Here is a 12,215-nt window from a genome sequence, read left to right as displayed (position 1 = left end):
ATCTGGTGAGCAATCTCATCCTTTATTTCCACACAGTAGCTGCAGACCAAATCATCTGCCAGGAGAGTTATAAGAGTCAGGTGAGGGTCAGATGCCTTGTCAATCCCAGCAAGTATATATGAGGACGACCACCATGGCCAGGCCTTTGCCCTATCTAAAACCGGCCCTGCTCCTGGTGTTGGACTCCAAGTCCCATTGGCCCCAGCCAGCATGGCCAATGGTCAGGGATGATGAGAGTTGTAGTTCAGCAACATCTAGAGCATCAGGTTGAAAATATCTGCAAGCAGGATTAATCAGGGAGTCTCTCCCCCCCCAAATCCAAATAGGTTTTCCAAAATTTTATGATACTAACCATATGTCTGTCACAAATGATAGAAGGAAAATATTCATTCTTGAATGAAAGCTGGTGCATTAAGAGGAAACAATCTTTAACAAGGTGAATAGCCTCACACCAGCCTCCATTTTATGAAGAAAGGTAGGTGGAACAGCAAGCGGTACAACACAATACAATCTGATGAAGGCCTTTACTCCAAATAAATGACAAGTTAACAGACAAGGGGAAAGAGGCAAGAGACAGATAAATAATGTTCACCCAAATCAAAACAGATGTTTCACCTCAGATCCACTTTCTTGTTGCCATGAGAATAAAGATAAAGAAAATAAGGACTATTTGTCCTGTAGTTGACTTAATTTTCACTGTTGCATATTGAAATTGGAGTTGCATGGCCCCCAGCAAACTTTCTGTTTTGTAAATGAGTCATGACAACAACTTTCCATAAATTCTGGAGATGCTGAAAACCCCTCCCCTGGGTTTTGTAGAATAATCCATATCCAGGAACTCCTCCGCAAATGTTCATATCTCATCCATGAAATTTCCTGGGCTCAAGAACCACACCCCTTCCCTTGAGTCCAAAAAAAGGAAAATAGCAAGGGCGGATAACGTACAGCCTCCCAAGGGCTTTTGCAGAACCCGTGGAAGTCACTGAAAACTTGTTGGAATCTTGAGAACCTCACAATTTAGTCTCTAGCCTTCATGGTTGCAGAGACAAGGTTAAATCTCTTATTGCGGCCAAAGAATTGTCACTCTGTGAAGGCTAGTAAGGGTCTCCTAACAGCTCTCAGAACCCTTAACAAACTACAGTTCCCAGGATTCTTTGGAGGAAAACCATGAGTGTTTAAAATGGTTTGCTGAAGTTATAAATGTGCAGTGCAGCTGTGCAAAAGGCAAGATGGGATATGTATGTAATTTAAGTACCTTGAATGAACAAATAAGTTGCTTCTGCTACTCACTGAGTGGATATTTTTCTCATTGCTGAAGCTGAGACAATATAATGAATTTGTCTGTAATTTGGAGCCAATTGCTTCCAAAGCAGGGAACCTGTGGTCTTCCTTGATTGTTGAGGCTAATGGGGGTTTAAGTCCAACAATATATGGAGAACCATAGGATCCCCATTCCTGCACCCTGATTTAATTACTCCTGATCTTTCTCAACACTTCTGCTGCCTGGGCAGTTATTTCCCATTCTTTATTTAAAACCAGATCCAGACAGAGTTTAAGCCTGGTTAAATCTTATTGATTTCAGTGGGAGGACTAATTGCTTTAAGAAATGCTTCCCTTTGGTCGGACGATGCTGAAGGTTTTACTTTCCTCTGCATAATAACTTCAATGCATCTGTTGATTTTGTTGTTGTTGTTCTTGTTTCCAGCCAAGTTTTCTTTTTTTGTGCCTGGTGTAAATAATGACATTGCAGACGCCCTATCTCGCTTTCAGATGGACCGCTTCCGCTCGTTAGCACCGGATGCAGAGCTGCTGCCTCAGCCGTTCCCGGAACATCTGTGGAGTCTCGGGGACCAGAGGCATGGGGACCAGAGTCCTGGGAGCCAGAAGTGATTCAGGGAGTAATGGCCTCGTTGGCACTTGTGGCCTGAAACCTTTAGTAACCATAGGGTATGCTTCCACACCGACAACCAGGCCGTAGTGGCGGTACTTTCCAGGCAGGTCGCAAAATTGGAACGATACAGAGAAGATTAGCATGGCCCCTGCGCCTTCCACTTTGAGATCGTATAAGAAGGCGTGGTCGGATTTTCTAAAATTCCGCAACAAAACCCCCGCCATCAGAAACAATGCCCCTCCTGTCAAGCCTGAGGTGCTATCTTACCTAGTTTACCTGAGACGCTTGGGCCGCGCCCCTAGAACCCTCAACCTCCAAGCCGCAGCTATTTCATTCTTTTGCAAGGCGATATTTTCCACAGATCCTTGTGACGATTTTGTTATACGAAGGACGTTAGAGGGTTGGCGCAGGCTACAGCCCCCGAACTGCGATATGAGAAGGCCAATATCATTCGACATCCTTTCCCAAATCCACAAAAAATTGCGTACAGTATGCTGGTCAAAGTATGAGGCGCGCTTATTTTCAGCGGCTTACTCCATTGCCTTTTTTGGAGCTCTGCGCGTGGGTGAGGTAGTTTATGAAGTGGGTCGGCACGGTTTCTCCCGGGGCTTGCTTTTAAGCGATGTTACCCTGTCACGGGAGGACCTGGTAATACGGATACGCAGCTCTAAAACAGACCAGTACGGGAGGGGGGCTCTTGTTCAGCTTATGGCCACCGATAGTCCTGGCCCATGTCCAGTTAAAGACACAAGGCGCTTCTTATCCCTGAGGGCCAACTCGGCAGGGCCTCTATTGATCCACGCAGATGGTTTACCTTTGACGCGTCACCAGTTCACTCGGGTCATGCGTTTAGCACTGGCAGCATGCGGCATCCCCGCAGCAGACTTTGCATCACACTCTTTCAGGATAGGAGCAGCCACCACGGCAATGCACCTGGGTCTTACGACTGAAAGGATTAGGGACTTAGGTCGCTGGAAATCTGACGCGTACAAGCGCTATTTGAGAAAGAATTTGTGACGGTGACTGACCATGGCCTGTTCTTTCGATTTCCTACAGGTGATATGGGGGTGCGCGTCTGGATTGTCGGGCACAGTATTGTGCATTGGGCCAGGGTACGCGCCATCAATTCCGGTCTCGGGCCGCGCCTGGGCTTACCACCTGATGTCACCATTTCCTGGGTCTCCCGGAGGGGAATGCGCTGGGCCGAGATGCTGCCCGCAATTAAGACCAGAGCAGCAGTGGAGGGCCCCCCAGACGCTTTATTGATACAATTGGGGGAAAACGACCTAGCCTACAGGAAGGCAGTGGATTTGCAGTGGAACATTTTTAGCGACTTCGAGGAGCTGAAGGCCGCTTACCCGAATGTCACAATTATTTGGGCCTCGCTGATGGAGAGGCGGGTTTGGAGGGACTGCAGGTGCCCGATAGCTATGAATAGGGCTAGGAAAGCCTTGGATCGGGCGGTGGTGCGTAGAGTGGCAGCCCTGGGTGGGAGGCTCATTGGCCACCCGGGCATTCGCTTCAATCATGAGGCCCTCTACCGGTATGATGGCGTGCATCTGTCGGATGCTGGTAACGATGTTTGGCTGATGGATATTGCAAAGGGGATAAGGGATTGGATTCAGGCATGAGAGTATTGGCGGCGAGCGACTGCTCGGTGGCGGTAGGCATTGGTAAGAAGGGGTTAAGAGGATGTGTGTGTGGGGGGAGGAACGCCATCACCTCCCCCCAGTGAACGAAGGGTGGTCCATTAAAGGACTCCGGGGGGCGTGGCCCTGTCCGAAGCCTATGGAGGTGTGGGCCAAAGGCACGCCCCAGAGCGGTGACCCGGGGGAGCTCCTAGTCGACGTGCCTCGGCGGGAGACTCCCCCGATTAGTGTTAACCCTTCCCCGTGTCTCCAGCAAATGGGCTGGAGCCAGATAGTCGATAGGACCAATGCCTAAGCCAATGCCTCTCATTCCTGAATTCAATAAAGTTGTGGCCTAATTCGCCCAATTGACCTTAACTATGGTGTCTCGTGTGTTTATTTATCTTGGTGGGGGGCGGGAACTCGCCACGCAAAGCCACTTCCAGGCCTGCCCCAGGAGGTGGGGTTGCGGGCATCACGCCCTCCCCACGTGAGCGGGGGCTGGTTTCAGCCCCCGCGAGAACAGGGGAATCCTAACCGTCCACGCCTCCCAGCCAGCCAATCGGCTGGCTGAGGGGGGGCGTGGCTTGCCCTATTTAGGGCCGGAGCGGAGGGGGGTCGCCCTCTCTTCTCCGGCTAGCCCCCACGTTTTCCCACCCTCCCTCCCTTTAGTTGGGCTTTAGGTAGGTCTGACTTTGCTATGGACTTCGGTCTGTCGCCGCAAGGGGCATGGTAGGAATTTTTCCCAATTGGCAATTTACAGCCTTTTGGTTTTTCGCCTACCTCGTAGCAACTCGTCACAACTCTCGGCATTGGCGGTAGGCATTGGTAAGAAGGGGTTAAGAGGATGTGTGTGTGGGGGGAGGAACGCCATCACCTCCCCCCAGTGAATGAAGGGTGGTCCATTAAAGGACTCCGGGGGGCGTGGCCCTGTCCGAAGCCTATGGAGGTGTGGGCCAAAGGCACGCCCCAGAGCGGTGACCCGGGGGAGCTCCTAGTCGACGTGCCTCGGCGGGAGACTCCCCCGATTAGTGTTAACCCTTCCCCGTGTCTCCAGCAAATGGGCTGGAGCCGGATAGTCGATAGGACCAATGCCTAAGCCAATGCCTCTCATTCCTGAATTCAATAAAGTTGTGGCCTAATTCGCCCAATTGACCTTAACTATGGTGTCTCGTGTGTTTATTTATCTTGGTGGGGGGCGGGAACTCGCCACGCAACAAAATCAACAGATGCATTGAAGTTATTATGCAGAGGAAAGTAAAACCTTCAGCATCGTCCGACCAAAGGGAAGCATTTCTTAAAGCATTTCTTAAAGCAATTAGAAACCAGCCCCCGCTCACGTGGGGAGGGCGTGATGCCCGCAACCCCACCTCCTGGGGCAGGCCTGGAAGTGGCTTTGTTGTTGTTCTTGTTTCCAGCCAAGTTTTCTTTTTCATACTTTTGCCCAATTGGTTTCCAATGTCTTAAGTGAATAACAATGCTTACACAAATGGATAATTGCTCAAAAGGAGGAGCAGGAGCAGAGAAGAGATTCTTCAAGGACACAGTGGTGCAGTGTGAGAGATATCTGTAAATTATTTGAAAACACACACATTAGGGTTGCCATGCATTCAGGATACAACCAGCAAAAATAGCGTCTGGGGGGAATTTTGGAAAATCGGCAAAATGTCTGAGATTTTGAGGTTGATTGCCTAATAAAAGCTCAACAACTTTGTTTTTCAACAACAACAGTATCTCTTAGAGCGGTGAATGGCACTTTAGCAGGAAGAAAGTCTAATGAGAATCCTTGTTATTACATATTTTACATGGCTGTTTCGTATATATTTTATATATATATATATATATATATATATATATATATATATATATATATGGATGTTTCATGTTGGGCTTATTTTGTAATGCCTAATAAAGGTTTGGCGAAGTAAAAGTAAGAACTTTGTTTTTCCTGAAAACATCTTTGAGTTTGATTTCACCAAAAAAGCTCCAAAACTTTTGTGTCCTGAATTTTACTTCTAGAAATATGGCAACCCTAACACAGAGACACAGACACACACGCACACCATACAAATTTAAATTGAGGACTGCAGATAAGGAACATTCAGGAGGATGGAAGGGACTCGAGTCTTCCAAACGCAATGACAAGTCCAAAAATAAACAGAAGAAAGTTCAAAAGACTTCCATGTTTTCAGCGAGTAAGGACAATACGGGCCAAGCTTGAGTAACAATTAGTCTGTGTAGTCTGTTCTAGAGTTCAGGCCGGGACATCAGAAAATTGTGCAAGGTTGCTTAGAAAATGATAGCTATGGGCTGGCTCAAACATTTCCTGTTCTCACGATGACGAGGAGAAATGATTTTCTGAGAATCAGTTCCGATGATATGTCAAAGCTGATTTGTTTTTGTTTTCACAGAAACGGGAACTGCTTTCACTCATGAGTCTGTGCAACTCTCATCTTGCACTGCTCACAGCTTGTGAGCACTTTCCCCAGCAGAAGTCAGCAGTGCCATACCCTCCAAGTGTCCCAATTTTCCAGGGACGGTTCCTGAATTATGAATGCCTCCCCAGCTTCTGATTTGATCGTGGAATGTCCCTGTTTCCCCCACCAGTGCTGTCGCTGCTGAACGGACAGAGAAGAATGAGCCGGCGCTTGTCCTGAACAGCATCAGTAGCAGTGAAGGAGCATCCCGTTGCCTCTCCATGGCCTCTCCATGGTTGCTGCTGCAAGCTTCCACCTTCAGGCAGCTCAGAGTGGCTGCTAAGAGAGTGGGTGAAGAGAAAGAGAGGCTGCCACTGCTGTGGCCCAGCCCTGCATTGTGCCCTGCCTCTGAGGGGCAGGCAGAGGGCAGGGCCACCCAGGAGAGGAAGGAAGGCGAAGTGAAGTGGAGCACAAGGATCTTTGATTGTATTTTAATATTTCGTTGGAAGCCGCCCAGAGTGGCTGGGGAAGCCCAGCCAGATGGGTGGGGAAGAAATAATAAAATAAATAAATAAAAAGTATTATTATTAAATAAAGAACCAAATCAAATCACAATTAAGGGGTTTTCTCAGGGTGATGGTGTATGTGTTGTGTCCAATTGGTGTAGTAGTCAGTGCCAGATTTATGTATCAGCTAAACAAGCTATAGCTTAGGGCCCCACTCTCTTGGGGCCCCCCAAAAATGTGAAGGGAACAAAACTGGAGGTACCTTTCCAAAATATAAGATAAAAAACTGGCTTCATTATTACCAGATAAATGAAGTTTTCAAACAGGACAGGAAAATTGGCTTCCAGGTGGAGAGGTCAAAATTAGAAACAGAGCTCTTGGAACCCAATACTAAGAATTTGTCAAGAATGTATAACTTGCTGTTGAAATGGAATACACAGGATGAGACGGTTAAATCAGCTATGATTAAATGGGCACAAGACATTGGTCATGACATTATGTTTGCTGACTGGGAACAGTTATGGACTACCGGTATAAAGTTTACGGCATGTAATGCCTTAAGAGAGAACATTATGAAAATGATTTATAGGTGGTACATGACCCCAGTCAAGCTTGCAAAAATCTATCACACGCCCAATAATAAATGCTGGAAATGTAAGGAAACTGAAGGTACTTTCTACCACCTTTGGTGGACGTGCCCAAGGATCAAGGCCTTCTGGGAAATGATCTATAATGAAATTAAGAAGGAACTTAAGTGTACTTTTCACAAGAAACCAGAGGCCTTCCTCCTGGGCATGGTAGGCCAATTGGTGTCAAGGAAAGATAGGACGTTCTTTATGTATGCTACAACAGCAGCAAGAGTTCTTTTAGCAAAGTATTGGAAGACAAAAGAACTACCCACGCTGGAAGAGTGGCAGACGAAGGTGATTGACTATATGGGACTGGCTGAGATGACTGGCAGAATCCGTGACCAAGGGAAAGAGACGGTGGAAGAAGACTGGAAGAAATTTAAAGTTTATCTTAAGAACTGTTGTAAAATTAATGAGTGCTAAAATGTCATGGGTAATGTAAAACAGAATTGCAGTGAAAAGTAATTGGATAAGTGGAAAAAGATCAGAAATTGTATTACAAGTATTGAAATTAGGGGTTGCTGGGAAAATTTAAAACAGGGATGCAGAAAAGGGAGGTATGGGGAAGTCGTTGAAACAGGGTTTAAGAAAGAGAGGTTAAGAAATTATATGTGTTTACATGTTTGTTTGTTAAAGTGTTATGTTGTGAATTGTTAGTTGTCTTGTGTGTTAATATATGTTGTAAAACCAATAAAAATTTATTATAAAAAAACAAAACAAAATATAAGATAAAAAACAAATAAAACCTACAATTATTATATCATGTTATAGCAAGTTTCTAGAGACTAAATTATGAGTCTTTGCAAATTCTATTTCTAAAGGAACTTTCGTTATTGTCAAATGCCAATGTGTTTGCATTATTAAGTTTGTTATGAATAAAAAATCATTTTAAGTTAGAGCTTAATAATTACTTCACTATTAATATACTTCTTCTTAATTATGTTTTGCTATTAATATACTTCTTCTTGATTGTATTTCAGTTCAACAATTACTTTGATAAAATACATATTTTGAATTGAAGGTCGCATCCCTAGAAACTTGCCTGTGGAAGCAAGTCTTCAATTACTGGTTATCATTGTGGCATAGATTACCAAACCATTACCTTGCCCAATGCTTATGGCGAGATGAATTCTCCAGCCTTTGGACTAGCAGAATTCATGCCAAACTCCTGAGCTATGGAATCTCTCCCTCAGATTCCCTAAAACTAGACCAAATCACTGCTCAGAGACTGATCCGCCAAAGACTGGATGACATCGATTTACAGCGAAATTATACGCTGGGGGGAGGTGTTTGTTCGCCCCAGAACATTGGTATCACTTTAACTTACTGCGTTCCATCATACCTCTCCTCCCTTTCGACTGTTGCACATAGACTGGCCTTCACCAAAGCGAGGTTTAACGTTTTTCCCTCCAATGTCCTGAGACATAGGTTCTCAAAGGGTCAAGCCCCCGCCGTGTGCGAATGTGATAAGGTGTCGCCGGAGTCGCTCCAGCACATTATGTTCACTTGCCCCTTGTTTAATGTGCTACGGGCAAATTTGTTGGGATCAATCATACAGAAACTAGAGGGTACCCCACCAAAATTCCACCTTGCCCAAATCTTGCAGGACAAGGATACCCACACGACCCTGAAGGTGGCTAGGTTCCTAGTTGCTGTCCTTTCCCAAAAGCGACGCCAAGGAGCTCTACAAGCTAATTAAGGCGTAGTATGCCTTTCCATTTTATAGTATTTTATTGTTATAGTAGTGTTTTAGCGATTGCTTTTTTTTTCCTCCTTACGGCACAAGCTGTTATTTATGTGTTGTTTTTACCTGTATGGGCCTATGGCCGTAATAAATGATATTCATTATTCATATTTTGTTATGTGCAAATGGCTTTAGATACCTATTAGGCCCATAAATTATCATATAGCATATATTCAACACAAAAAACAACGGCAATTTGTAGTTGACAACGGACAGCTGGACATATAAAGGGCCCCATTACCTTCAGTAGCTTAGGGCCTCATCAAACCTAAATTCGGCCCTGGGTGTAATGATAGTAGTACTCACCCTTTCCAAAATGAAATGATCTGTGGGGGGGCACAAAAAGGGGTGTCAAGAATGGTCAGTTGTGATTGGAAGACACAAGATTTACCCACCCGGGAAGAATGGCAGATGAAGTTGATGGATTACATGGAACTGGCGGAAATGACTGGCAGAATCCGAGACCAGGGAGAAGAGTCGGTGGAAGAAGATTGGAAAAAATTTAAAGACTATTTGCAGAACACTGTAAAATTAATGAATGTTAGAAGGATGCTGGAATGAAGTTATATGGCTTTAGCAGGAATGTTACAAAGAATTATGTAAAAATAGATTGTTAATGGACTAAAGGGAAAAATAAGGTTAGATTGTGTTAAGATAAATTATAGGACAGAAAACTGAGGAAGATGGAAAGGATTTGCTGAAATAGCTAACTGAACTGGAATACAAAAAAGGGAGGTGCGAGGAGGTCACTGAAACAAGTAAATGAAAGATAAGATATGGAAATATTGGATGTGTTTTTAATTGTTTTCTGTTTTTGTTTTTGTTTTGTTAAGATAAGCAGTGTTTTTGTTTTTCTTGTATTGTATTGTATTGTTCTGTTTTGTTTAACTCTTTTTTTCTTTTTGTAATCTTTAAACTCTCAATAAATATTATTTTTTTAAAAAAGGAAAAAAAAGAAGAAGAAGAAAAAAAAGAATGGTCAGTTGTGGCCAGTGCTTTTTTCAAGGGTACTTGAGGGTATGCAGTACTGGAACCTATTTTTGTTGTTGTTAAAAGGTGTGGCACTTACTATAACAACTTCATGGTGAGTAATGGCACCTCTTTTTCTTAAAAAAAACCACCACTGGTTGTAGGGGAGTGGGAAATGTCCCTATTTTCATCTGTGGAATTTTGGACAGGTTGTAGTGCTTGAATTAGGAGGGGCTTCCCCCCTAGCTTACCTCTTAGCCTCTATTTCTGGAGGCTTATGGAGGTCCATAATTTGGCTAAAATAGGGCGGGGGGGGGGGCTGGTCAGGCTTTGCAGTTTGTGGATTTCATAAAGCTCTCCCTTTGTGATTCAAGCTGCAATATGTCCCCAGCACATTGTCAGAACATACTTTGCATCTGCATATCAGTGGTGGGAAAAGAGGAGGAAATAGCTTGTAAGAAAATAAATAGTCGTTAAGATGATTTTCCTAAGAAAACCCCTGTCTGATTAATTCCACATATTTCTGTATTGCTTTCAAATTATTTATAAAACAATAAATCAAGAAAGCCTGTCTGCAGTGGCGTCCTGGACACCCCGAGTAAACAGAGCACTGGGCATTTTAGCAATGCACTTGATTTACTCAATTTAAATTAATGTAATGATTAAAATGTTCACATTTTGAACCCCTTTACTACAACGTCTTCTGAGGAGGAAGTTACACCAAGTGGACGGGTTCTTATTTCCAGGTATGTGGGTATACAAGCATAGCCTTAGTAGGTTTAACTTTTCAAATCCTTTTTTGAGGGGAAGGAATGAAATGCTGCCGTTGGGTTTGCAAACTTCAGAAAGATAAATGATAAGTCTGGAGTACTTACATATTTTCTTGTCTATTGCTGTGGTGTAAGTCCCCACATTTTATTATTGTTGGTTTTGATTTTCTAACCTTTTAATAATTCTTTGTCATGGAAAATCTAATAACTTAAATAAACATTTGTTTAAAAAGGATAAATATTGGAAGTGGCCACAAAATAGTATGATTATTACATAGCTATTTAGAGAATTATTTAAAACGCATACTTGACTAACTAGGCTGTTTTGGAGGAGGGTCATGAACTACATACTTTACATAGATGATTCAGAAAGTAAAGGAGATTGTGGGGCGGAATTAAAGATGTTTCTGGTTTACTTTCATCTTTAATGAATACCTGCCTACAACCGTAACAAAGTAAGCAATGAATCATAGATGGAGAGGTTCATGCAATTTTTTTTTTTAAAAAATAAAAAATTCCCCAAAGAGCTAGTAAATATTGAGAGAGGGTGTGAAGCTCTCCACTTCCTCCTGGAACCATGGTACAGTTCTGCGGTGAGTCTGATGTCTGGAGCTTAGCTGAATAGACCTTAGGTACCAATCATCTTGTTGAAAACAATGAGGGTTTATCCGCTGTCTCTTCTTAAGGTCAATATTAGGCTATGGAAATCCTAGCAATATCAGACCAAGTAAGCACGAGCAGATGGATCTCTTTCCAGTTGGTCTGACTTTTGCAAGTAGCAATTCATTTAATAATGTTGTGGGCTTTTTGTTTACTTTCTGCATTTTAATAGATTTGTTTTTAAATTGTTTTCATTATTCTATAGTTTAATTACTTTTTAACTATTATATTTTATATGTTTTTAGCTTTCTGTGTTTTGTTCATGTTGTTTTAATTTTGTAAGCTGCTTGAGTCCCAGTTCTCAGTAAAAGGCAAGATATAAACAACAAGAAGAAGTTCATAAATCCATTCTATTTTTTGTTAATCCAATTTTTTAAAAGCATTAGAATTTACATGAAAAGTACATTTAAAAATGCATTTTGAGCACATTTTTTTCACACAAAGTGCATTTCTAAATGTATTTATTATCTTAAAACATGCATTTAAAAATGCATTTAGGTATGTTCTTTGAGCCAAGAATTGCCTTATGGAATTCAGAATGAGAATTACATTCCGACCCACACATTTCCCACGATGATTCTGTTGTAGCACCATCCCAGTACATTGTAAGTGTGAGTGGTCAGATGAGGCTGTCACCGACCTCTGAGCTGGACCACAGCTGGCTCTACTGGATGTAAACATGAGTGGGCCAGAAGCAGGACAGTGTAGGGCTGTCTATCTTCCTCACCATTACTAAGTCAGCCTGCAGGAAAAGAAGAAAGCAATAATTCTGAGTGGAGTGGCAGAGGGGCTGCCCATAAGCAGGGGGAGCAGCAGGCTGGACAGCTCCCCAACTGAAAACCAAGAATTGTAAGGAGGGTGCAATATTGGGTGGAACAAGGAGGATCTAGGTTGTCAGCACCCAATGGTGAGCCAATAGTGGACAGAGTCAAGGTGGAGATTGAGGTGGTTAGAGGGGACATAGGGAAAACATCAGGAGACCTATAATCTTGAGAGAATTA

General features: G+C 43.4%; 1 protein-coding gene across 1 annotated transcript; it reads left to right on the top strand.

Annotated features, from left to right (window-relative positions):
* Nucleotides 1-1,725: 1,725 nt before the first annotated feature.
* On the top strand, nucleotides 1,726-3,833 carry LOC310744109 (uncharacterized protein). Its single transcript, XM_083574918.1, has 2 exons — nucleotides 1,726-1,898; nucleotides 2,948-3,833. Exons 1-2 carry the CDS (start codon nucleotides 1,799-1,801, stop codon nucleotides 3,520-3,522), a joined length of 675 nt encoding a protein of 224 aa, XP_083431044.1. The 5' UTR covers nucleotides 1,726-1,798; the 3' UTR covers nucleotides 3,523-3,833.
* The last annotated feature ends 8,382 nt before the right edge of the window (nucleotides 3,834-12,215 follow it).

The sequence above is a fragment of the Podarcis filfolensis genome (genome assembly GCF_964270895.1).
Source record: "Podarcis filfolensis genome assembly, chromosome: 1".
Lineage (NCBI taxonomy): Eukaryota > Metazoa > Chordata > Lepidosauria > Squamata > Lacertidae > Podarcis > Podarcis filfolensis.
This window is presented reverse-complemented; position numbering and strand designations above follow the sequence as displayed.